Source organism: Eschrichtius robustus, chromosome 8 (genome assembly GCF_028021215.1).
Source record: "Eschrichtius robustus isolate mEscRob2 chromosome 8, mEscRob2.pri, whole genome shotgun sequence".
In the NCBI taxonomy this organism is placed as follows: domain Eukaryota; kingdom Metazoa; phylum Chordata; class Mammalia; order Artiodactyla; family Eschrichtiidae; genus Eschrichtius; species Eschrichtius robustus.
In genome coordinates, this window is record NC_090831.1 from 58310497 (window position 1) to 58337527 (window position 27031).

General features: G+C 37.6%; 1 protein-coding gene across 20 annotated transcripts in view; it reads right to left on the reverse strand.

Annotated features, from left to right (window-relative positions):
• HDAC9 (histone deacetylase 9) overlaps window positions 1-27031 on the reverse strand; it is a 1001951-nt gene that overhangs the window by 559964 nt on the left and 414956 nt on the right. For 18 of the 20 annotated variants that reach the window (XM_068550546.1, XM_068550536.1, XM_068550537.1 and 15 more), the window contains one exon: window positions 5514-5576. In XM_068550546.1, the coding sequence (XP_068406647.1) occupies window positions 5514-5576 (63 nt within the window). Of the gene's footprint in view, window positions 1-5513; window positions 5577-5807; window positions 6231-27031 lie in introns of those variants that run through there. The other 2 variants (XM_068550542.1, XM_068550543.1) reach the window with 2 other exon arrangements.

Genomic DNA, 27031 nt, shown 5'->3' on the forward strand with positions numbered 1-27031 from the left:
TCACCTCTCCCCAGTGCCTCATATGGATGAGAGCTTTACGAATATTTTTTCATTGCCCTACTTCATAAAATTTGCTTTCTCTCCTACAAGCACAATCTCATAGTTGTTTAAAAAGGATTCAATTTTTGCCCCATTAACCTTACTACGCTTTCTGTACTTCCGACTGGATTTCATTTTTTGCTTTTGTTTCAAGCTCATTGTTTTCATCGAGTGGGTTTCCCTGTCAAGCAGTCTAGGTCATGTTTGAGAATGTCGAACTTGCCTACCTATTTTCTCTATACTTTAATAACATCTGCCCCGGGTGGAACACTGTGTTGTACTTCTTTTTCAGCTTCAGAGATTTTTCTCCATTATCTTCTGGCACTGAGTGCTGGATAAGTTTGATAAGCCTTCTAGAGTTTCACACATTCCCTTCCTCCCCCCTCTCCCCCACTGTAGATCTTTGCCTTACCTGCCTGAGCCCCTGAGGAATTATTTATCATTTGAAATTCAATAGCCCAGTTAGGCTATGTCTCTGTGCTGAGCACTTGCAGCAAATTTTCCTAAAAGACGGGAGTTCTTTCAATCTGCAGATTTCTTTTTCTTGTTTCCTTTTCAGTTAAATAATCTTTCTTCATTTTTACAAAGTGATCTTCTATTTCAACGTTTTGGAATATCAACTTCAAGGACATAAATAATCTTTTCATTACATTGTCTTTGTCTTTCTTATTATGGACTTCTCTCCAATTGCTTTAATCCATTTTCCTTTTTCATTCCCTCTGTCTCCAGCCTTTCCCCTTTGTTGGTAAAGATTGTCACTGGTGCCTATCGTTTCCCGCTATTTCTAATGGGTATTTCTGTTCTATAATTATCATGTTTTCATTCTAAATTTGTTTCCCTAGACCTAAAATATCCTTTTCATCCCATTCTACTGTTTTATCAATATCATCTCATCTCTGAGCTCTTATTTTATGGAATTTATTTTCCTATTAAGGTGCTCTATTTGTGGGGAGCAGTTATTAGACAATTCCATGGATTCAGTGAAGTTGATTTTCTTTTTTCTTGGTGGGATCTGTAAGATTAGTTGGGGAAGGGTATTTCATTGCAAAGAGCTATGGGTCAGTTTTCCAATTTAGAGTGTTGCTCTGAAGTCTTCATTTCTCCGGAGACGCAGCGTTTGTTCACCTTCCTCCACTTCACCAGTTTCTCTTTCCAGAATCCTTTCTACTATTCCTCAGTTACAAGAAAAAACACCACCACCACCAAAAGCTGAGGATATCCACTCAGTTTGCTTCTCTCCAGATACAGGAACGTTAGTGAGAATTTTCAGGAAGTTGTCCTCTTGTCAGTAAAATTCTAAGGAGGAACAGGATTCAGGCCCTGTTAAGTCTCTCTGTTCTGATCCAAGATCCCTGCTTCCCTTTTTCCCTTGACTACCAGTTTCTGAGATATGTTGCATTAGGTCATATTTTCTTCGCTCAGTCAGTGCTGAGTATTGTGTATGGGGTTGGCGGTGGGTTGCTGGCTTATACTATTTTAGGGTCACTTCATCATATATCTGTGGTGAGACATTATGTCGTACATTTCCAAATTTCTCATCTCCAAAATCAAAACTCACCATTTTAAATTCAGAATTTGGGCTTATTATATTCTTGTGAGGGGTTTTATTGAATTTTCTTACTTAAAGCACATAGCAACAATTATGCCACCTGTGTCACCCACAGAAAAAAAAAAATACTCATTCTTGTCCCCATTCTCAATGGGCCTACTTATATCTAGCTTTTTGATTGCTACGTATCAAATATTTCAATTGATAACAGCCTTGTAAGTGAAGATAACCTGAGTTAGAGAACAGCAAAAATAGTAATTATGGGGAATACCAGAAGTGATTCTTGACATGACAGGAGCATTTCACAGACTTACATTTTCATAATTAGATTCTGCTTTCCAAGTAGACATAAATGACTACTGAATCTAAAATGTTCCTTTTCCCTCGACAATACACACCACGGAGATAAAAGGATTCTGAAAGGGTGAAGAAACATTTTCCTTAAAAGAAATTCAGAATTTAGATTTAAATGTTTTTCTTTTGTACCCAAAAATAAGAATGCATAGTGAAAACACGACTTTTCCTTATTGTAAACGTATTTTACACTGATGCTGTACAAACTCTAGGAAATTCTTTCATAATAATCATTCCAATATTGTCTGGAAAGCTCTGCTGTCCAACGCATTAAGCAACATGCCTGGCAACAGAACACCCCGAATTCTGCCAGCTACTGCTGAGTGACCTGAGTCAATGTTTGCACATGCTTCAGCTTCTGCCAGGTATCACTTATATTGGCCCACACAAGCCACAAAAGCGGAGACTGACCTGGCAAAATGTGTCACTCGTACCAAATTCCGAGATTCAATATTACAAAGCTTTTTATTAAAAAGATATTAACAGACTACATTGTAGAACCTAATTCTACTTTAGATGTCTAGCCTGGCTGGGTCAGCATTAGGAAAAAAATGGAACCATATAAAACACTTGCAATTTAATAGTATATAAAGAGCTCTGAAGAAAAAAGTCATCTAGCTTAATGCATAGTATCCAATACAACTAGAAAAACAAATGGGAACTCTAAAGCAACGACTAACAACAAAACAAAGCTTTTTAAACAATTCATCTCAAGAAATCTGCTGTTGGGGTCTCACTGTTCAATTACATATTCTGCAGCGTCTTTGCCTTTGACTATTAAGAAGACATTTCACAGAAAACACACACATACCCATGCTACTCTGATTTAAAGTCACCATTTGCCCAAGGAAAGAATTTAATTCTTATCAGAGCAGGGAAAAACAAAACAAAAAGCTGATTTATAAGATAACTAAAGAAAATTTATCAAAACTAAAAGTCATTCCCCATGTGACATGCACTCTAGCTCCTCTGGCTCATTCAGCAAGATAGACCTTGGTATTGAAGAGCCAGAAACCCAGGTTCATTCATTAAAAATAGCAATAATAACAGTGAGTGCACACGTTAATGACATGTTACCTTTGAACTTCACAGAAATGCCAAGAGGTAAGCAGGAGGACATCATTATTCTTCAGTTTACAGGTGAGTAAACCAGTTCCACAACTGGTTAGCAGCAGAGCTCTAGCTGGAACACAGAGCTTTCCACTCCTGGAGCAGTGCCCCCTCACCCTGCACTGCTACAATATATCTTTTTCTCTTTCAGATCCAAAGACTCCATCCATTTCTAAGCCTATCAATCACATCCCTGCCACTGGTCCAAAAGCGAGTTGAACAAGATTTGTAGCTAAATGTGGACAAATACACCCCTAATTTAGGAATTAACGTAAAGGGCAAACCCTATTGATACGGGTCACCAGCATCACCATCTCCTCCCCCTTCCCCTGTATCAGTGATACCCAAAGTTTGCTGCATATTAGAATTGCTCAGGATTTTTAAAATCCCAATGTCCAGGATGTTTCTAATACCATTTAAATCAGAAACTCTAGGGGTGGACCCAGACATCGGTATTTTGTAAAATACTCCTGGTGAGGCCACCTTTGAGAGCCACTGTCTCAGAAGTATACAATAAAAACTAGGGGAGTTAAATTTAAGGGCATATAATAATATATTAAACAAAATCAAATGTTACAGGACATGGTGGGAAGAATGCAAATGTTTTTATGTTTCAAATTTTAAAAATAAATAGAACTTGGAGTTTCCTTATTTATTATCAGACAGGTTTGGGAGTTGATGTCAATTGACATCACTTTTCGTTTAACAGCTGGTGCTTAAATGTTGCTTCCTGTAAAACTGACAATAGCACAGTCTCAAGCGCTTCCCTGCTTGAAAATACTGTTGCTTTGTATAAAAATCATTAAATGTCAGGAAAATGACAATCTCAACTGAAATTGGAGTAAATTTATGTATGATTATCAAAGACGCTGAGAAACAGTGAAGCTTGCATAACACCTGTAGCAAGGTTCAATGCCAGCAGACAGTATCTGCTTGAAAGGCACAGCTTTGTTTCTACCACGTGAAAGCAATAGTAAACTTGTAACACAGAGGTAAGGACTAAAAGGAAAAAGTGTAGTACTGAAAACACATCTAAAATAGTAATTTTCATAGAGTTGGTGGATATTTAAAAAATAAAATGCTAAGTGACCAGTACCATCAGAGACATGCCGGCTGACCCCTCCGCAAGTTTTTGTCAACTTTACAGCCACAAAGATATAATAAACCATAATGAAATTCTGGTACGTTTGCTTTCGATAAGCAGGCACTACTAATTAATGTAAGTCCTGTTACTTAACTGTAAACACACCAAATTACACAAAATTGATATTTTATTCGGACTCATTGAAAAATTGGGGTCAACAGAAGGACCTTAAAATCGTCCTAAGTAACCAAGGTTTAAGAAAACTTGCTTCAAACATAGATCCAGAGATGAGAAGGTGTTCAATACTAAAACAGACATTATGCCAACCTGTGGAATATTTCTTTCCATTCTAGCGCTAACAAGTAAATGCTGCTTTATGCCGCATTCTTATCATGGAAATCTAGGTGGTGATCTATAATTACGATTAAGTGCACATAGGAACACAGAAGATGTGAGGGAGAACTTTAAGCCAATTTAGATGGAAGCACTCAGAAGAGAACCAAAACAAAAAGTCCCCCAAGCTTTAGGAACTAGCTGTAGGGAATAAATATGAAAAGCAACAATTACAAGTATGTGCCATCGCCTGGAGAGTCTGCTCTTTTAACAAACAGAAATTGATAAAGTTGACAAGCTTCATCTTCCATCCGCACAGCTCCTTGAAGGCACAAGCACATACACGGGGAAACTAAAAATCGGAATCTGTTAGTTATTCTTTAAAACGTTGCACCTGCATATAACACCTTTATATGTGTGTTATGCCGTCGCATCTGCCTGACAATGCTAGACTCCCCAAATGTTTTGAAGAAACTTAAAATAACCATCTGCTAATAATAATTTCATTTCATCCTTAAGCAGTTTCATTTTGGGCTTAGGAGAAAAAGCCACATTAAAACTACCTTCACAACTCCTGTAGCAAACACATTTCAGAAGGTAGGTCTATAAATAGATGTGCTTCTGTAGGCACACTGTAAATATAAAATCATCCGGCTAGAGGAGACTGCAATGTAAGCTGCAGCCCCGATATGAACTTACCTGATTATTTTAAAGTCCCATTAGAATACGCTTACAATCAGTACAGATCTCCTTTTTCTAGTGGCATAGTCAGGCAAAACACCCCCAAGCACATTTTACTTATCTCAGTCCCATCCTTCATCAGAAGCTTAGAGATTTCATTCAGAAGCAGCCTGTCCCTGAGCAGACTGAATATTCACAGAAACAGTAATGGAAGGGATCTAAAACCCTCCAGACGCCAAGAAAATAGCAACATCAACACCAAAAAGCAGCAAACCCTTAACAGAGGTGCTTTCCGGAGCTTCATTTCCCAAGTCAGCCCCTTCTCACACGTAAAAGGTCTCAGTTATGAAAAAAGGGTCTTACCTGAGCTGATCATACTGTGCATTCTCTGCTGAGCCAAGAGCTGCTCTCGTCCAGCCACCCCATCTGAAGAAAAACACGAGTCAGTCTCGTAAATTGTCTGCAGCATATTCCAATCACTCTTACTTCAGCTACTGAAAGATTCATCGCTGCTCAGTATACGGGCCCCAGGAGTTACCCTGGCTGGTCCTCCCTCCACCCCGAGGAAAAGAAGCAGAGGATCAGCTTCAACAATGGTTTCCTCTCTGTTAACACACACTTTTCAAAAGACCTGGGCACTTTTCCCACGTTACCAACCTGTGTACAAAGCAGAAAGGACCGAGTGGATGCTAAGGCTCTCTGGAGTTTAGGCTACACCGGAAACTAAAAGCAGGTGGGAACTAGGAATGTGCTTCGGGGTTATTGCTTTGTCAAAATAAGTAGAAAAATATTAACTCTACCCACGAGAAAAAGAAACCAATTAAACCTGGCTTTTAGTTCCTCACGCTGCTAGAGTTTCGTTGTTAAGAACCGTCAGTCAGTCCTTCAAGTGGCTTCAGCCGGTGCCCTTCTCCTATCTGTTTGTGTGTGTCTCTTCCCCCTCTCTGGTCTCTCTCAGCTCAAGTTGGCTAAAGCTAGTGATAATGCATTTGCATATGAATCAACAACAGCATGGCCCACAGGCACAGAAATAGAACAATGGTCGGCCTGAGCCAAAAATAGGTCAAGCATGGCCGAGTGATTGGAGCCTGCATTAATGCATTTAAAAATACCCCAGCAAACCCAGCTGTCCAGCCTCTATCTTTCAAACCATAATTCTCTATTGCAGGGCCTTAAAAGCAATTAACTCTTTCCTCCCTCCAAGCTTGCTTTACACACTGTTTCCATACTGGCGATTCGCTTCCAAAGAAAGGAAGGGGAAAAAAAAAATTAAGAATCATAGTTCTAAGAGGGCAAATGCACATACATTTCATTTCATTTTATTTTTGTAGTATGTGTTTTTGGAAGAGAGAGGAGAGAAGTGCAGAGCTCTGTATTGGTTCTAAAATAATACTGGAAGCTTTTGCTCATAATGTGGTTTCTGCCTCACCCACGCTCAGCAATCCTGGTGTTCTATTTTTGTTGCCTGTTTCTCTGGCTACACTGCAGTTGGCTGTAGCACTAGAAGCTTTTCTGCCTTCTAGTTTTAAGACTGACAGGAGATTTAGTAGAGGTAGTTTCAGAAAACAAGCACACCCCAGAATAAAATGTTTATGAAGGACTAGCTTGATTTTTTACTTGCTATTTTTGTAAGGCAATTGTCCTGTTTCACAAATCTTAATGTAATCTTAGTACCACCTATCAATTTTATTGCATTCAGTTTCTATTATATCTAAAATATATATATGTATATATATATGCACACAGCTTAGACCTAAAAACGTTCCATTTCAGCCTCTCAGGCTAAATTCAATTCACCTGCAAAAGTAAAAGAAAATGTTGGTACTTTCTTATGGATGGTGCAGAATAACAGATTATATGTACCTGTGGATCAATAAATAAATATGGTCAGTCCCCAACTATGAATGTTCTGCATTCATTTCTACATTGATTGCCTGAAACACAGACCTCACTTTTCTATAGAAATAGCATTTATAATAGTTGATAGATTCCCAGACCAACACACATTGTGGAATTCACCTGTAAATGAGCTATAGTATTTAGTACTAAAAATTCTATGGTCTCCAGTGTACAGTTTACATCATTTCTATCTGAGAAATAAATTCTGCATCACAAATTGGGTAGCTAGCATCTAGCCACTCCCAAGAGCAAACCCCAAAATGAAAAATCCACTGGTCATGGGAGCTCTTCTCCTTTTTCTAAACTAGATCAGCAAGAAAAAAATAAAACTCCTAAAGCATTAGTAGCAACAGAGAAGGAAGGGGAAGCAGCAGAGCATTTCAAGGTTCCCAGGATGATCAGGTGAAGGAGGGATGTTGGTCAAGCAGAGTGTGGGGCAGAAGAAAGAGAACATGGAGACAGACTTTTGGTGAAAAGGAGGAAGCATGTTAAGTCATTAGGCAGATAACTCACAGCTGAAGAAAATGGCACTGAATTTTCCTACTTTCATAGATTAACTCCTACTTAGTGTGCAATTATATTTGAACAGATAAATTATAAGAATTTTTATTAAAAAGTTATTCCAAATTACATTTGACTTAAGCTAAACATGAAAATCTTATGTTCCTGTCAATGGGAAAAACTGTTTAATTCCATCTGCTTTTGCAAGTAAACTTTCACTCAGTTAAGAAACTGGTGTATAAAATTCCAGGGATGGAAATACTGTGGATCTGGCAATTTATCTCGGAGATTATGTAAGCAACCACAGCATTTTAGACCTGGGAGGAAATTTAGAGATTGTCTATAATGATGTCCAAACTCTCTGTCCCCTAGGATGCCAAGGTACCTGGGAGTTGACTCGGTGTTCTCCAGAAGACGTTCTTCCCTGAACCGGGGCAGCCTCATTTTCATCTGTTTAGATTTGGGTATGTAAGATTTGTTCTGAATAATGACTTCTTATATTAAGAATAAAATTAAGAAAAAAATATGGGGTATGGTGACAGATGGTAACTAGACTTATCATTGCTATCATTTCGTAATGTATAGAAATATCCAATCATTATGTTGTGCACCAGGAACTAACAGTGTTGTAGGTCAATCATACTTCCAAGACAAATAAACTCATAAAGAAAAAAAGAGATCAGATTTGTGATAACCAGAGGTGAGGGGTAGGGGGATGGGAATTGGACGAAGGTGGTTAAAAAGTATAAAGTTCCAGTTATAAGATAAATAAGTACTAGGAATATAATGTACAACATAATAGTTATATTATTATTATATAATACATAATTAATATATGATTAATATAATTAACACTGCTATGTGTTATATGAAAGTTGTTAACAGAGTATATCCCAAGAGTTCTCATCACAAGAAAAAATTTTTTTCTTTTCAATTTATCTTGTACCTATATTAGATGATATATTAGATGAATGCTCACTAAACTTATTGTGGTAGTCATTGATGATGTATGTAAGTCAAATCATTATGCTCTACACCTTAAACATACAGTGCTGTATGTCAACTATATCTCAGTAAAGCTGAGAAAGGTAAGGAAGGAACAAAATAACTGAAATCCACTCATCTAGTACAAATGATCTCCCTATTTTACACATGAAGAAAGTAAAGAGACTTTTTAGAGGGTTATGAAAGATGCAAAAGCACTCCTTAATGGAGTTATGACTGAAGAGACTTGCTTAGTTTCTAACAGGTACTCTAGCCAAGTAGGTCTAGCATTCATGTTCTCCAGTCCACCATCTTGTCCCTTACAATGCAAATAATTATCTGAGATATTGAGAATAAATTTTAATATTACTTATGAAAAATAGAATCACTCTTAATTGTCTCAGAGTGGTTTTAAACAGAATATGTAAAACTAGTGATAAACATAAGAGGGACAGCAAAAATCCTAGTACAGATCTTCCTTGACTTAAGATGGGGTTGCTTCCCGATAAACCTCTAAATGAAAAACATCATTAAGTCAAAATGCATTTAATATACCTAACCTACCAAACATCATAGCTAATCCTAGCCTACTGTAAACATGCTCAGAACACTTACAGAAGCCTACAGGAGGACTAAAGCATCTAACACAAAGCATATTTCATAATAAAGTATTGACTATCTCATGTAATTGAATACTGTGCTGAAAGTGAAAGACAGAATGGCTTTAAGTGTATCAGTTATCTACCCCGTGATCACTGTGGCAGACTAGGAGCTGTGGCTCACTGCTGCTGCCCAGCATCTTCATAGAATATTGAAATTTCAACTGTGGTTTCTCCTGAATGCATATTGTTTTCGCACCATAGTAAAGTTGAAAAATCGTAAATGGAACTGAAACTCTGTGTAATGATTAGCCAAATCCATTTCACCTGCCTGGACTGATCAAGGTGTTTTAAGATTTGCATGTCCTCCAAGAGCACGTGGTCTACACAATAAGATGTTTGCCTGAGTAGTTTTCCAGGAACTTGGAGTCAGCTGCATGTGGTTTGAGCTGAGGTGGTTAAGACTGGGTAAGGCCACGGACTCTTCAAATGGGCATGCCGGGGGCCCGTGAGGTGAACTTTTGAACTTGCAGAGGCCTGTAGCTTTGTTATACCAGCCCCTAAAGACAATTACCGCACTTTTTCCAATCACCTTTCCCATGCTCCCCACGCTCCCGAAGCTCCCCATGCCTCCCATGCCTCAGACGACCCTGCTTCTTTATTCTTTATCCCATCGACATCCCTAGCCCTTGGCCTTTGAGATTTGTTTTCCTGTCTCCTCGCTGGGCTGCCTTTCGAATAAGCCCTCTCTTTGCTGCACATCTCCAGTGTTTCAGCGTTCTGGCTTGCTGTGTGTCGGGCAGGACGAACTCGGTTCAGTAACAGAACCATTGACATTGGGGACCATCTGCATTGACGTAATGTACATCTCTTGTCGTTTTACATTTAAATTATGCCCTCAATTTACAAAAAATAGTCTCAAAGCTTTTATAATAGTAAAAAATAAAATAAAAGTCAAAAGAGTTAGTAATTCTCCATTCTCAGAGGTAGCAGGAGAGGGCAATCCACGTAGCACAGTATAAATAATGGGTCTTCTTCATTTTGACCAAGTTATTTAATTTGAGGTTTATTCATATTTCATCCCTGCATTCTTTCAGCATTTTTTGCCATTAGCAGTCTTGTCTTTCAACTCTTGATAATGAAAACTTAGAGTGAAAAGACATTGGACGCTTACAATAAAATAGATACCACTTGTTTCTGGGAGGAAAAGATAACATTATTAAAACCTACCACCAAGTATATTGATTACGTCTATTATCCAATAATTTAAATATTAAGAAAGTTGAGGTACTGCTTCTCATATCATCTCAACAATGTTGGTAAAGAAATGTGACTAAGTTTCTTTCTAGGTATTTATAAAACCAATTTTACTGACTAGGAAAAAAGATAATAAATTTTATATTATAAGAACAGTAGGAAGCTAATACAAATGTCAGCCTAGAATAGCTGGGCAGTTTTTGAAATTGTAATATAATAAATTTTAATTCAATTTAATAAACATTTTGGAAATTGATCTAATTATATTTTACATTTATTTAAATAATAAGTGAAAAAGAATAGGGCAAAAAACCAGGTTCCCAATTTAATAAAAAATGGGAATGGGCATCGAATCCTAATGCAAAATGTCATTCAAGAATAATTATGATAATTCCAATTCTTTTTATGGGTATATAGGCAAAACAAAAAAAATTAAACATTTAAATTCAATTTTAATTAAAAATTTAAATTATAGATTTAAAAAATCTACATGTCATCAAAATATTTCCACAAATAACATGACTGAAGACTCCACTGGAAAAAAGCAAAGGAGGTAGTATAACCTAATTTATTCTACCACAATAATACATCCTCTGTTCATCTGTAATCAAGCACAGACTTCTCATGCAGTACCAAATCTTATGGTTCTAGAATCCAGGTGCAGTAACATTTAAAACTTGTTTGCCTGAAGTACTGAATTGTGCTTTACAAGAAAGCTACAAATTACTCACCAAGAGCTGTAAGTCCCCCACTCACTCTTTCTCACTCATGTTGCTGTTTCTCCCATCCTCACATTTCTCAAAGTACTGTCACATCAGTAAAGTTATACACACTTGCCTGCAGGCAACTGACTTGATTCCTAGACCCCCGAGGAACAGGAAGGAGAGGGAAAGTATAATGTACTAATTTTTACTTTGAACTAAGTAGCTTATTTTTCTGAATTTTCTCTCTCTTATTAAATAGTGGACACTAAATTGATGAGTGATTCCTCTGTACTATAACAACCTGATTGGTTACCAAATGATCTTCAGATAAGGGAATCTTGCCTGGACCCAAAGGGTCTGCGAAAACACATCAGCAGTGAAATTCCAGGAGACTGTTCCATAAGAAAACACAACAACAACTTCAACAAACCTCTAGAATTGTTGGCCTTGCTTTGGTTGAAAATCATTTCTTCTCTAACTCTTCCCTTCACATTGGATGTGCTGATCCATGATTTATTCTATTTTTAGCAGATTAAGAGCATCAGGATCATCAGGGAACTTGTTAGAAATGCAACTTATTGGGCCAAAACTACTAAATGAAAATCTCTGGTGGGAATCTGAATTTTACAAGCCCTCTCAGTGATTCTGAGGAACAGTAAAGTTTGAGAACCAGTAGATAAGACCATCCTTTCCAAAGCAATGATTAGATGGCTAAAGGTATAAATAAATTATCTATTTGGGGTCTAATTTCAAATTAAACATTATTATTACAGAACACTTTTTCAAAATGAAAATAATTAAACTTGCTAATAGACTGAAGAAGACCATTTAATATTCAAGGTATGAAAAGACCATTTTCTCTTTTTAACAGCATCTACTTTGAAATACTGGTTTGTATTTCAAATTGTATAACCTTGGCTAACCTATGCTATGTTTACCAAACTCTGTATGTACAAGGTATTTATAAGACCACAAACTCTTAGTAGAAATCTTAGTTTCAAGACAAAAACACTATTTTTGGCTATACGGCTATGAAAATAAAAATTCTGGGAGAATTCCAATTAAGTAAAATTAGCATTCTAATCTTTGCTATTTGGTATGCCTCAAATTTTTAATTTTATATTATACTACAAAGTGTGTTTCATTATTATGTAGCTGTACCTTTAATATTTATCATCTTGGAAATAAATGGGATTCTGATCACCTAAAATTAATAGTCATAGTTAGCATCTGGATGGATACTACATTTCAGAGATGTAATAAGACTAATTTCCACATGCTAATAAAAGTATAGCAGACATCAGAAAATAAACCCAGAAACGCCATTTCTTGCCACAAAGATCAAGTGGTATTTACCATACCAAACTATTACGTATCACCAAGTTAAATCAAGAGAATGTTGGGATGCTTGCTTCCGAAAATAGCAACAACATTTTCTTTTAACGTTGCAACTAAATTCTGACTTCATAATTCGATCTAGTTGGGTGCCAACTACCAAATTTTAGAAATAGCAAGCAGCCAAAATATACTGTACTTATTTTTTGACTGATCAAAACTGTTTATAGCAATGGCATATAATTAAAGTACAAACATTTGCAATTGGCTATATCACTAAGTTCATCAGACATCCAATGGTTATGAAATCTTTCCTATTTAAGGACCCTTAAATTAGTGCCAAGAACAAAGAACCATGGCCTCCAAGGCCATTCATGTTCTGACCACAACATGACTTAGTAACTTAATCCTTTACTTTCTTTTTCAAAATTCACGAACATACAATTTCTTGGTATTACCCACACAAATCCTTCATTCTTCCATGCCTTTGCACATGCTCTTCTTGTAATCCATAATGCTTTTCCACTCTTTCCCATCTAGGAAACTCCTTTTCATATATATTTTTTTTAAATGACCATGGTTAAAGATTTGATGAAAGTTCATAATAATGCAATTGACAAGGAAATTTAGTTATTTCTGAGATATACACTTTAAAGTAATAACTAGAATTATAATCTATTATACCAGAACATATAAGATTTTTAGAAATTTCATGTAATGTCTGAAACATTTATATTAACATATTTCCATACAAATAACCCAAAGAAAGTTTAGTATTAGTTGTTTTGTTTGTTTGTTTGTTTATACTGCAGGTTCTTATTAGGCATCAATTTTATACACATCAGTGTATACATGTCAATCCCAATCGCCCAATTCAGCACACAACCATCCCCACCCCACCGCGGTTTTCCCCCCTTTGTGTCCATACGTGTGTTCTCTACATCTGTGTCTCAACTTCTGCCCTGCAAACCGGTTCATCTATACCACTTTTCTAGGTTCCACATACATGTGTTAATATACGATATTTCTTTTTCTCTTTCTGACTTATGCACTCTGTATGACAGTCTCTAGATCCGTCCACATCTCAACAAATGACTCAATTTCGTTCCTTTTTTTGGCTTAGTAATATTCCATTGTATATATGTACCACATCTTCTTTATCCATTCATCTGTCGTTGGGCATTTAGGTTGCTTCCATTTCCTGGCTATTGTAAATAGTGCTGCAATGAACACTGGGGTGCATGTGTCTTTTTGAATTATGGTTTTCTCTGGGTATATGCCAAGTAGTGGGATTGCTGGATCATATGGTAATTCTATTTTTAGTTTTTTAAGGAACCTCCATACTGTTATCCATAGTGGCTGTATCAATTTACATTCCCCCAACAGTGCAAGAGGGTATCCTTTTCTCCGCACCCTCTCCAGCATTTGTTGTTTGTAGGTTATCTGATGATGCCCATTCTAACTAGTGTGAGGTGATACCTCATTTGAGTTTTGATTTGCATTTCTCTAATAATTAGTGATGCTGAGCGGCTTTTCATGTGCTTCTTGGCCATCTGTATGTCTTCTTTGGAGAAATGTCTATTTAGGTCTTCTGCCCATTTTTGGATTGGCTTGTTTGTTTTTTTAATATTGAGCTGCATGAGCTGCTTATATATTTGGAGATTAATCCTTTGTCCGTTGATTCGTTTGCAAATATTTTCTCCCATTCTGAGGGTTGTCTTTTCGTCTTGTTTGTGGTTTCCTTTGCTGTGCAAAAGCTTTGAAGTTTCATTAGGTCCCATTTTTTTATTTTTGTTTTTATTTCCATTACTCTAGGAGGTGAATCTAAAAAGATCGTGCTGAGATTTATGTCAAAGAGTGTTCTTCCTATGTTTTCCTCTAAGAGTTTTATAGTGTCCGGTCTTACATTTAGGTCTCGAATCCATTTTCAGTTTATTTTTGTGTATGGTGTTAGGGAGTGTTCTAATTTCATTCTTTTACATGTAGCTGTCCAGTTTTCCCAGCACCACCTATTGAAGAGACTGGCTTTTCTCCATTGTATATCTTTGCCTCCTTTTTCATAGATTAGTTGACCATAGGTGTGTGGGTTAATCTCTGGGCTTTCTATCTTGTTCCATTGATCTATATTTCTGTTTTTGTGCCAGTACCATATTCTCTTGATTACTGTAGCTTTGTAGTATAGTCTGAAGTCAGGGAGTCTGATTCCTCCAGCTCCGTTTTTTTCCCTCAAGACTGTTTTGGCTATTCGGGGTCTTTTGTGTCTCCACACAAATTTTAAGATGATTTGTTCCAGTTCCGTAAAAAATGCCATTGGTAATTTGATAGGGATTGCATTGAATCTGTAGATTGCTTTGGGTAGTATAGTCGTTTTCACAATGTTGATTCTTCCAATCCAAAACATGGTATATCTCTCCATCTGTTGGTATCATCTGTAATTTCTTTCATCAGTGTCTTATAGTTTTCTGCATACAGGTCTTTTGGCTCCCTAGGTAGGTTTATTCCTAGGTATTTTATTCTTTTTGTTGCAATGGTAAATTGGGAGTGTTTCCATAATTTCTCTTCCAGATTTTTCATCATTAGTGTATAGGAATGCAAGAGATTTCTGTGCATTAATTTTGTATCCTGCAACTTTACCAAATTCATTGATTAGCTCTAGTAGTTTTCTGGTGACATTTTTAGGATTCTCTATGTATAGTATCATGTCATCTGCAAACAGTGACAGTTTTACTTCTTTTCCAATTTGTATTCCTTTTATCTCTTTTTCTTCTCTGATTGCCGTGGCTAGGACTTCCAAAACTATGTTGAATAATAGTGGTGACAGTGGACATCCTTGTCTCGTTCCTGATATTAGAGGAAATGCTTTCAGTTTTTCACCATTGAGAATGATGTTTGCTGTGGGTTTGTCATATATGGCCTTTATTATGTTGAGGTAGGTTCCCTCTATGCCCACTTTCTGGAGAGTTTTTATCATAAATGGGTGCTGAATTTTGTCAAAAGATTTTTCTGCATCTATTGAGATGATCATATGGTTTTTATTCTTCAATTTGTTAATATGGTGTTTCACATTGATTGATTTGCGTATATTGAAGAATCCTTATATTGAAGAATCCTTGCATCCCTGGGATAAATCCCGTTTGATCGTGGCGTAGGATCCTTTTAATGGGTTGTTGGATTCTGTTTGCTAGTATTTTGTTGAGGATTTTTGCATCTATATTCATCAGTGATATTGGTCTGTAATTTTCTTTTTTTGTAGTATCTTTGTCTGGTTTTGGTATCAGGGTGATGGTGGCCTCATAGAATGAGTTTGGGAGTGTTCCTTCCTCTACAATTTTTTGGAAGAGTTTGAGAAGGATGGGTGTTAGCTCTTCTCTAAATGTTTGATAGAATTCCCCTGTGAAGCCATCTGGTCCTGGACTTCTGTTTGCTGGAAGATTTATAATCACAGTTTCAATATCATTACTTGTGATTGGTCTGTTCATATTTACTGTTTCTTCCTGGTTCAGTCCTGGAAGGTTATACCTTTCTAAGAATTTGTCCATTTCTTCCAGGTTATCCATTTTATTGGCACAGAGTTGCTTGTAGTAGTCTCTTAAGATGCTTTGTATTTCTGTGGTGTCTGTTGTAACTTCTCATTTTTCATTTCTAATTTTATTGATTTGAGTCCTCTCCTTCTTTTTCTTGATGAGTCTGGCTAATGGTTTATCAATTTTGTTTATCTTCTCAAAGTACCAGCTTTTAGTTTTATTGATCTTTGCGATTGTTTTCTTTGTTTCTGTTTCATTTATTTCGGCTCTGATCTTTTTGATTTCTTTCCTTCTACTAACTTTGGGTTTTGTTTGTTCTTCTTTCTCTAGTTCCTTTAGGTGTAAGTTTAGATTGTTTACTTGAGATTTTTTTTGTTTCTTGAGGTAGGCTTGTATAGCTATAAACTTCCCTCTTAGAACTGCTTTTGCTGCATCCCATAGGTTTTGGATTATCGTGTTTTCATTGTCACTTGTCTCTAGGTATTTTTTTATTTCCTCTTTGATTTCTTCAGTGATCTCATGGTTATTTAGTAACGTACTGTTTAGCCTCCATGTGTTTGTGTTTTTTACGTCTTTTTCCCTGTAATTGATTTCTAATCTCATAGCATTGTGGTCAGAAAAGATGCTTGATATGATTTCAATTTTCTTAAATTTTCTGAGGCTTGATCTGTGACCCAAGATGTGATCTATCCTGGAGAATGTTCCGTGCACTTGAGAAGAGAGTGTAATCTGCTGTTTTTGGATGGAATGTTCTATAAATATCAATTAAATCTACCTGGTCTATTGTGTCATTTAAAGCTTCTGTTTCCTTATTTATTTTCATTTTGGAAGATCTGTCCATTGGTGTAAGTGAGGTGTTAAAGTCCCCCACTATTATTGTGTTACTGTCAATTTCCTCTTTTATAGCTGTTAGCAGTTGCCTTATGTATTGAGGTGCTCCTATGTTGGGTGCATATATCTTCTTCTTGGATTGATCCCTTGATCATTATGTAGTGTCCTTCCTTGTCTCTTGTAACATTCTTTATTTTAAAGTCCATTTTATCTGATATGAGTATTGCTACTCCAGCTTTCTTTTGATTTCCATTTGCATGGAATATCTTTTTCCGTCCCCTCACTTTCAGTCTGAATGTGTCCCTAGGTCTGAAGTGGGTCTCTTATAGACAGCATATATATGGGTCTTGTTTTTGTCTCCATTCAGCAAGCCTGTGTCTTTTGGTTGGAGCATTTAATCCATTCACGTTTAAGGTAATTATCGATATGTATGTTCCTATGACCATTTTCTTAATTGTTTTGGGTTTGTTTTTGTAGGTCCTTTTCTTCTCTTGTGTTTCCCACTTAGGGAAGTTCCTTTAGCATTTGTTGTAGAGCTGGTTTGGTGGTGCTGAATTCTCTTAGCTTTTGCTTGTCTGTAAAGTTTTTGATTTCTCCATCGAATCTGAATGAGATCCTTGCCAGGTAGAGTAATCGTGGTTGTAGGTTCTTCCTTTTCATCACTTTAAGTCTATCATGCCACTCCCTTCTGGCTTGTAGAGTTTCTGCTGAGAAATCAGCTGTTAACCTTATGGGAGTTCCCTTGTATGTTATTTGTCCTTTTTCCCTTGCTGCTGTCAATAATTTTTCTTTGTCTTTAATTTTTGCCATTTTGGTTACTATGTGTCTCGGCGTGTTTCTCCTTGGGTTTATCCTGTATGAGACTCGCTGCACTTCCTGGACTTGGGTGGCTATTTCCTTTCCCATGTTATGGAAGTTTTCGACTATAATCTCTTCAAATATTTTCTCGGGTCCTTTCTCTCTCTCTTCTCCTTCTGGGACCCCTATAATACGAATGTTGTTGCATTTAATGTTGTCCTAGAGGTCTCTTAGGCTGTCTTCATTTCTTTTCATTCTTTTTTCTTTAGTCTGTTCCGCAGCAGTGAATTCCACCATTCTGTCTTCCAGCTCACTTATCCGTTCTTCTGCCTCAGTTATTCTGCTATTGATTCCTTCTAGTGTAGTTTTCATTTCAGTTATTGTATTGTTCATCTCTGTTTGTTTCTTCTTTAACTCTTCTAGGTCTCTGTTAAACATTTCTTGCATCTTCTCGATCTTTGCCTCCATTCTTATTCCGAGGTCCTGAATCATCTTCACTATCATTTTTCTGAATTCTTTTTCTGGAAGGTTGCCTATCTCCACTTCATTTAGTTGTTTTTCTGGGGTTTTATCTTGTTCCTTCATCTGGTACGTAGCCCTCTGCCTTTTCATCTTGTCTATCATTCTTTGAATGTGGTTTTTGTTCCACAGGCTGCAAGCTTGTAGTTCTTCTTGCTTCTGCTGTCTGCCATCTGGTGGATGAGGCTATCTAAGAGGCTTGATGGGAGGGACCGGTGGTGGGTAGAGGTGACTGTTGCTCTGGTGGGCAGAGGTCAGTAAAACTTTAATCCACTTGACTGTTGATGGGTGGGGCTGGGTTCCATCCCTGTTGGTTGTTTGGCCTGAGGCAACCCAACACTGTAGCCTACCTGGGCTCTTTGGTGGGGCAAATAACAGACTCTGCGAGGCCTCACTGGAAGGAGTACTTCCCAGAACTTCTGCTGCCAGTGTCCTTGTCCCCACAGTGAAACAGAGCCACCCCCACCCCCTGCAGGAGACCCTCCAACACTAGCAGGTAGGTCTGGTTTAGTCTCCCCTGGGGTCACTGCTCCTTCCCCTTGGTCCCGATGCTCACACTACTTTGTGTGTGCCCTCCAAGAGTGGAGTCTCTGTTTTCCCCAGTCCTGTTGAAGTCCTGCAATCAATTCCCACTAGGCTTCAAAGTCCGATTCTCTAGGAATTCCTCCTCCCATTGCTGGACCCCCAGGTTGGGAAGCCTGACGTGGGGCTCAGAACCTTCACTCCAGTGGGTGGACTTCTGTGGTATAAGTGTTCCCCAGTCTGTGAGTCACCCACCCACTGGTTATGGGATTTGATTTTACTGTGATTGCGCCCCTCCTACCATCTCATTGTAGCTTCTCCTTTGTCTCTGGATGTGGGATATCTTTTTTGGTGAGTTCCAGTGTCTTCCTGTCGATGATTGTCCAGCAGCTAGTTGTGATTCTGGTGTTCTCGCAAGAGGGGAGTGAGAGCACATCCTTCTACTCCGCCATGTTGCTTCCTCCTTCCTATCCTCTTTTTCATTTTAAGAGAATATAATATTTTTGTATGTTCATTAAAATGTTTGTCTATTTTGCTTCTAATTAGTATAACAGACTTTCTTTTAGTGCACATTTATTTGCCTGATATTGTCCTGTGTGTGTGTGTGTGTGTGTGTGTGTGTGTGCGTGTGTGTGTGGTTTATCAGTTGCATTCTACTACTGGCTTTTCTTTTTTCTTTCTTTAATTGAAGTAGAGTTGATTTACAATATTATATTAGTTTTATGTGTATAGCATAGTGCTTCAATATTTTTTGTAGATTATACTCCATTAAAAGTTATTACAAGATAATGGCTATAATTCCTTGTGCTATATAATATATCCTTGTTGCTTATGTATTTTATATGTAGTACTTTGTTATCTGTTAATGCCATACCCCTATCTTGCTCCTCCCCCCTTCCCTCTCCCCACTGGTAACCACTAGTTTGTTTTCTATATCTGTGAGTCTGTTTCTTTTTTGTTACATACATTCATTTGTTTTAGTTTTTAGATTCCACATATAAATGATATAATACAGTATTTGTCTTTCTCTGTCTGACTTAGTGCACTAAGCATAATATTCTCTAGGTCCATCCATGTTGCTTCAAGTGGCAGGTTTTCATTCTTTTTTTACAGCAGAGTAATATTCCATTATATATATGAGCTGTTTATATGTTTTTGATATTAACTCTGTCGATCATATCATTGGCAACTATTATCTCCTATTCCATAGGTTGTCTTTTCTTTTTGTTGATGGTTTCCTTTCCTGTGCAAAAGTTTGTAAGTTTAATTAGGTCCTATTTGTTTAGTTTTGCTTTTATTTCTTTTGCCTTAAGAGACAGACCAAAAAAATATTGCTATGATTTATGTCAAAGGGTGTTCCACCTATGTTCTCTTCTAGGAGTTTTATGGTCTTAGGTCTTTAATCCATTTTGAGTTTATTTTTGTATATGGTATGAGGAAATGTTCTAACCTCATTGTTTTACATATAGCTGTCCAGTTTTCCCAGCACCATTTACTGAAGAGACTGTCTTTTCTTTGTTGTACATTCTTGCCTCCTTTGTTGTAGACTAATTCACAGTAGATGCCTGTGTTTACGTCTGGGCTCACTATTCTGCTCCTTTGATCTATGTGTCTGTTTTTGTGCCAGTACCATGCTGTTTTGATTACTGTAGCTTTGTAGTATAGTCTGAAGTCTGGTAGTGTGATACCTCCAGCTTTTTTCTTTATTCTTAAGATTTCTCTGGCAGTTTGGGGTGTTTTGTGATTCCATATGAATTTTAGGATTATTTGTTCTAGTTCTGTGAAAAATGTCCCAGGTATTGTGATAGAAATTGCATTAAATCTGTAGATTGCTTTGGGTAGTATGGCCATTTTAACAATATTAATTCTTCCAATCCATGGGCATGGGATGTCTTTCCATTTCTTTGTATCATTTTCAATTTCCTTCATCAATGTTTTATAGTTTTCAGAGTACAGGTCTTTTACCTCCTTGGTTAAGTTATTCCTAGGTATTTTATTCTTCCTGGTACAGTATTAAATGGGACTGTTTTTTTACTTTCTCTTTCTCATTATTAACATAGAGAAAAGCAACAGATTTTTGTACATTAATCCTGTATATTGCAACTTTGCTGAATTCATTTATTAGTTCTAATAGTTTTTAAAAATAAATTTATTTATTTATTTATTTATGGTTGTGTTGGGTCTTCGTTGCTGCGCATGGGCTTTCTCTAGGTGCAGCAAGCAGGGGCTACCCTTCGTTGTGGTGCGCGGGCTTCTCATTGCGGTGGCTTCTCTCTGTTGTAGAGCACGGGCTCTAGGCACATGGTCTTCAGTACTTGTGGCATGCAGGCTCAGTAGTTGTGGCTCACAGGCTCTAGAGCACAGGCTCAGTAGTTGTGGCACATGGGCTTTATTGCTCCACGGCATGTGGGATCTTCCCAGACCAGGGCTCGAACCCACGTACCCTGCATTGGCAGGTGGATTCTTAACCACTGTGCCACCAGGGAAGTCCCTAATTTTTTTGTGGAGACGTTAGGGTTTTCTATATAAAGTGTCATGTCAACCTGCAAATAGTGACTGTTTTACTTCTTCCCTTCCAATGTGGATGGCTTTTATTTCTTTTTCTTGTCTGATTACTGTGGCTAGGACTTCCAATACTATGTTAAATAGAAGTGGTGGGAGTGGGCATTCTTGTCTTGTTCCTGATTTTAGAGGAAATGCTTTCAATTTTTCACCATTGAGTATGATGTTAGCTGTGGGTTTGCCATAAATAGCCTTTATTATGTTGAGATATGTTCCCTCTATTGCAATTATGATGAGAGTTTTTATCATGAATGGACGTTGAATTTTGTCAAATGCTTTTTCTGTGTCTATTGAGATGATCATGTGATTTATATGCTTTCTTTGGTGAATGTGGTGTATCACACTGATTGATTTGCAAATATTAAACCATCCCCGTGTCCCTGGAATAAATCCAACTTGATCATGGTATATGACCCTTTTTATATATTGCTGGATTCAGTTTGCTAATATTTTGTTGAGGATTTTTGCATCTATATTCATCAAATATATTTTCCTGTAGTTATGTTTAGTAGTGTCTTTGTCTGGTTTTGGTATCAGAGTAATGGTGGCCTCATAGAATGAGTTTTGGAGTGTTTCATCTTCTTCAATTTTTTGGAATAGTTTGAGAAGGATAGGTATTAGATTTTCTTCATATGTTTGGTAGAATTCCCCTGTGAAGCTGTCCAGTCCTGGAGTTTTGTTTGCTTGGAGTACTTACAAATTGAATTTCAAATTGAATTTGAAATTACAAATTACAAATTGAATTACACTACCAGTGATTACAAATTGAATTTCACTACCAGTGATTGGTCTGTTCAAACTCTCTATTTCTTCCAGATTCCTTGATTGGTCTCCTCAACTACTATGATAGATGGTTTTCTATCCCTTTATTTTTACTCTTTGAATCCTTTTATTTTAAGTATGGCTTTAATAGACAGCGTATTTCTGAATTGTTTTCCCACTCATCCCATAAAATCTCATATTTGCTAAGTTCATGGAAGGGAGATAGTGGCCCTTGCTGGTTCACCATCTTCTCAAGAGCAAAAAAGTAGTAGGTCCATTTCATCCTTCAGAACTCTGCCCAAAGTTTATCTCCTTAGAAAAGCCTTCCCTGACCTGAGCTGCCATGAACAAGAGGACCTAACTCTGTCCTTACTTCTACCATAACATAAATCATTGGATGTTTTAACATTGGTTACATGTCTGTTGCCCACACTAGACCTCAGAAAGTCAAGAATAGATATCTGTCATTCATCTACATGCCTAAGCCACTGCCCAACCTAATGATAAGCACTCTATGTGTGTTGGTTAAATGGATATATGTGAAATGAAATTTCAGAAATTTTAGCAATTTTTTCTATGCTCTTAAGGCTGTCCTTGGCTCTAATGGCCAGCCTGGATCCTGTTGCAATTATTCTACAGGACACAGTGAAATGACTCTTCTAAAAACATCAAAGCGGGACTTCCCTGGTGGTCCAGTGGTAAAGAATCTGGAATGCAGGGGATGCGGGTTCAATCCTTGGTCAGGGAACTAAGATCCCACATTCTGTGGGGCAACGAGGCCCGCGTGCCACAACTACTGAGCTCGTGCACCTCAACTAGAGAGCCTGCGTGCCACAAACTACAGAGCCCACGCACTCTGGAACCCACGCACCACAGCTACAGAGCCCACGTGCCCTGGAATCTGCGCACCACAACTAGAGAGAAGCCTGCAAAGAACCCGCGCGCCACAACGAAAGATCCTGCATGCCTCAATGAAGATCCTGTGTGCCGCAACTAAGACCCGACGCAGCCAAAAATAAATAAAATAAACAAATAAATAATAAAAGCATCAAAGCTCTAGTCAAAAGAAGTTCCACTTTATATTCTCATTGACTTGAAGGGTTCCTTTTCAGTTTTAAAGAGATCCTACATGGTCTAAATCTTTTTAAGGAGGGGCTTTATGTTCACATATTTTCTAAATGAAAGAGAGATATATTCTGTAAATTGGACACTTAGCCTTCAGATATTAATTTATATTTGATTCATGAGGACCATGGAATCTCTTTTACATGAAGGGCAACTACATAACATTCAAAATCATGTGACTTATTAAACAGAGAAGCAGCTCTGGATTCAGACAGAATTTGACTTGAATTCTAACTCTGTCACTTATTAGGCAGTCATGAGCTGTATACCTTGTATAAGTTACTTAACATTTCTGAGTCACAATTCCCTCATCTTAAAAATGGGAATATTAACGTCTGCTTTGCAATGTTGCTTTAATATTTAGAAATAGTGAATATAAAATATCTACCATTATGACAAGAACATAATAGGTACCCAGTACACTGTACTTATTATTATATTATTGCACATTATTAATACTGCACACTATTATTATATAAATAAGTGAATAATTGAGGGCCTACTTAGATTTCTATATTCTGAACTAAGATAATTCCTATTTCTCAAGATCAGCTGTAACACTGTAAAACAGAATATAAAGATCATTAGTTTCTGCTGTTTCCTAAAGGAAAAATAATGAGTATATATAAGCTAGATAAGAAAAATTAGAATGGAAATTCTCATTATATTAATTTAACTCTCTAGACTAAACAAACCATGTGTATTCAAAAACTCACTGATTCCTAACTGCAAAATAAGAAATGGAAATAACGAAGAAGAGGGTGATTGGTATATGCCAGGCTATTTTCTATGTTTACTTTGTAAGGTCAAATCAGATACTTTAATATAAGGAACAGAGATTAATAACAAAACTCACATGAAACACAGAACCTTCACTAGGTACACTGAATTACATCTGTGCTTGTCATTTAATCGAAACCTAGGAATATCTTCAATCCACAATGCATTCCCCCCAGCTAATGTTTTTGTTCCAGATGGCAGTGACTGTGTATTTTAAAATCAATAAGCTAATATTAGTAATTTCATCTGAAGCTATAACAACCTGTTTTTGGTAATGAAGTGGGGATGGTTGTCTTCTTATTTTGGCTATATCTGAAGGAAATTTTCAAAAGTACTTCTGATAAGCTGAAGGGACCATTTGGAAGCAAAACTGAATTATTTTAAAGTCAATATCTTACTTGGATTAAAATTTACTACTTTTTGATTATGTGAATTATTAATAATTAAGTACTGACTTGATGGAGCCCAAACCTAGTTAAAGGAAACTAAAGTCTAGGAGCAATTAATGTTCTGACGACTAAATGATAGGGAATTCTCCAATATAAGTTAGTATTTCCCCTTTATAAGCTAGGAGAAAACATTAGTAGGAAATGTCATTTAAAACCTTCAGGCATTTCATATAAAATATGTACATCACTCAAAACAGGATCAACCAGAGGAGATTGGTTCAAGATGGCGGAGTAGAAGGACGTGCTTTCACTCCCTCTTGCGAGAGCACCAGAATCACAACTAGCTGCTGAACAATCATTGACAGGAAGACACTGGAACTCACCAAAAAGATAGCCCACATCCAAAGGCAAAGGAGAAGCCACAATGAGATGGTAGGAGGGGCGCAATCACAATAAAATCAAATCCCATAACTGCTGGGTGGGTGACTCACAAATGGGAGAACACTAATACCCCAGAAGTCCCCCCACTGGAGTGAAGGTTCTGAGTACCACGTCAGGCCTCCCAACCTGGGGGTCCGGCAACGGGAGGAGGAATTCCTAGAGAATCAGACCTTGAAGGCTAGCGGGATTTGATTGCAGGACTTCTACAGGACTGGGGGAAACAGAGACTCCACTCTTGGAGGGCACACACAAAGTAGTGTGTGCATCAGGACTCAGGGGAAGGAGCACTGACCCCATAGGAGACTGAACCAGACCTATCTGTTAGTGTTGGAGGGTCTCCTGCAGAGGCAGGGGGTGGCTGTGTCTCACCATTAGGACAAGAACACTGACAACAGAAGTTCTGGGAAGTACTCCTGGGTGTGAGCCCTCCCAGAGTCCACCATTAGCCCCACCAAAGAGCCTGGGTGGGATCCAGTGGTGGGTCGCCTCAGGCCAAACAACCAACAGGGAGGGAACCCACCCCACCTATCAGCAGACAAGCAGATTAAAGTTTTACTGAGCTCTGCCCACCAGAGCAACAGCCAGGTCTACCCACCACCAGTCCCTCCCATCAGGAAACTTGCACAAGCCTCTTAGATAGCCTCATCCACCAGAGGGCAGACAGCAGAAGCAAGAAGAACTACAATCCTGCAGCCTGTGGAACAAAAACCACATCCACAGAAAGACAGACAAGATGAAAAGGCAGAGGGCTATATACCAGATGAAAGAACAAGAAAAAACCCCAGAAAAACAACTAAATGAAGTGGAGATAAGCAACCTTCCAGAAAAAGAATTCAGAAAAATGATAGTGAAGATGATCCAGAACCTCAGAAAAACAATGGAGGCAAAGATCTAGAAGATGCAAGAAATGTTTAACAAAGGCCTAGAAGAATTAAAGAACAAACAAGCAGAGATGAACAATAAAATAACTGAAATAAAAAATACACAGGAACGAATCAATAGCAGAATAACTGAGGCAGAAGAACATAGGTGACCTGGAAGACAGAATGGTGGAATTCACTGCTGCAGAACAGAATAAAGAAAAAAGAATGAAAAGAAATGAAGACAGCCTAAGAGACCTCTGGGACAACAGTAAACGCAATAACATTCTCATTATAGGGGTCCCAGAAGGAGAAGAGAGAAAGGACCCGAGAAAATATTTGAAGAGATTATAGTCGAAAACTTCCGTAACATGGGAAAGGAAATAGCCACCCAAGTCCGGGAAGCGCAGCGAGTCCCATACAGGATAAACCCAAGGAGAAACACGCCGAGACACATAGTAATCAAATTGGCAAAAATTAAAGAAATATTACTGAAAGCAGCAAGGGAAAAAGGACAAATAACATACAAGGGAACTCCCATAAGGTTAACAGCTGATTTCTCAAAGGAAACTCTATAAGGCAGAAGGGAGTGGCCTGACATATTTAAAGTGATGAAAGGGAAGAACCTACAACCAAGATTACTCTACCAGCAAGGATCTCATTCAGATTTGATGGAGAAATCAAAACCTTTAGAGACAGGCAAAAGCTAAAAGAATTCAGCACCACCAAACCAGCTCTACAACAAATGCTAAAGGAACTTCCCTAAGTGGGAAACACAAGAGAAGAAAAGGACCTACAAAAACAAACCCAAAACAATTAAGAAAATGGTCATAGGAACATACATATCGATAATTACCTTAAACGTGAATGGATTAAATGCTCCACTCAAAAGACATAGGCTTGCTGAATGGAGACAAAAACAAGACCCATATATATGCTGTCTACAAGAGACCCACTTCAGACCTAGGGACACATTCAGACTGAAAGTGAGGGGATGGAAAAAGATATTCCATGCAAATGCAAATCAAAAGAAAGCTGGAGTAGCAATACTCATATCAGATAAAATGGACTTTAAAATAAGGAAGTTGCAAGAGACAAGTAAGGGCACTACCTAATGATCAAGGGATCAATCCAACAAGAAGATATAACAAGAAGAAGATATATGCACCCAACATAGGAGCACCTCAATACATAAGGCAACTGCTAACAGCTATATGAGAGGAAATTGACAGTAACACAATAATAGTGGGGGACTTTAACACCTCACTTACACCAATGGACAGATCATCCAAACAGAAAATAAATAAGGAAACACAAGCTTTAAATGATACAATAGACCAAATAGATTTAATTGATATTTATAGGACATTCCATCCAAAAACAGCAGATTACACTTTCTTCTCAAGTGCGCAAGCAACATTCTGCAGGACAGATCACATCTTGGGTCACAAATCAAGCCTCAGTAAATTTAAGAAATTGAAATCATATC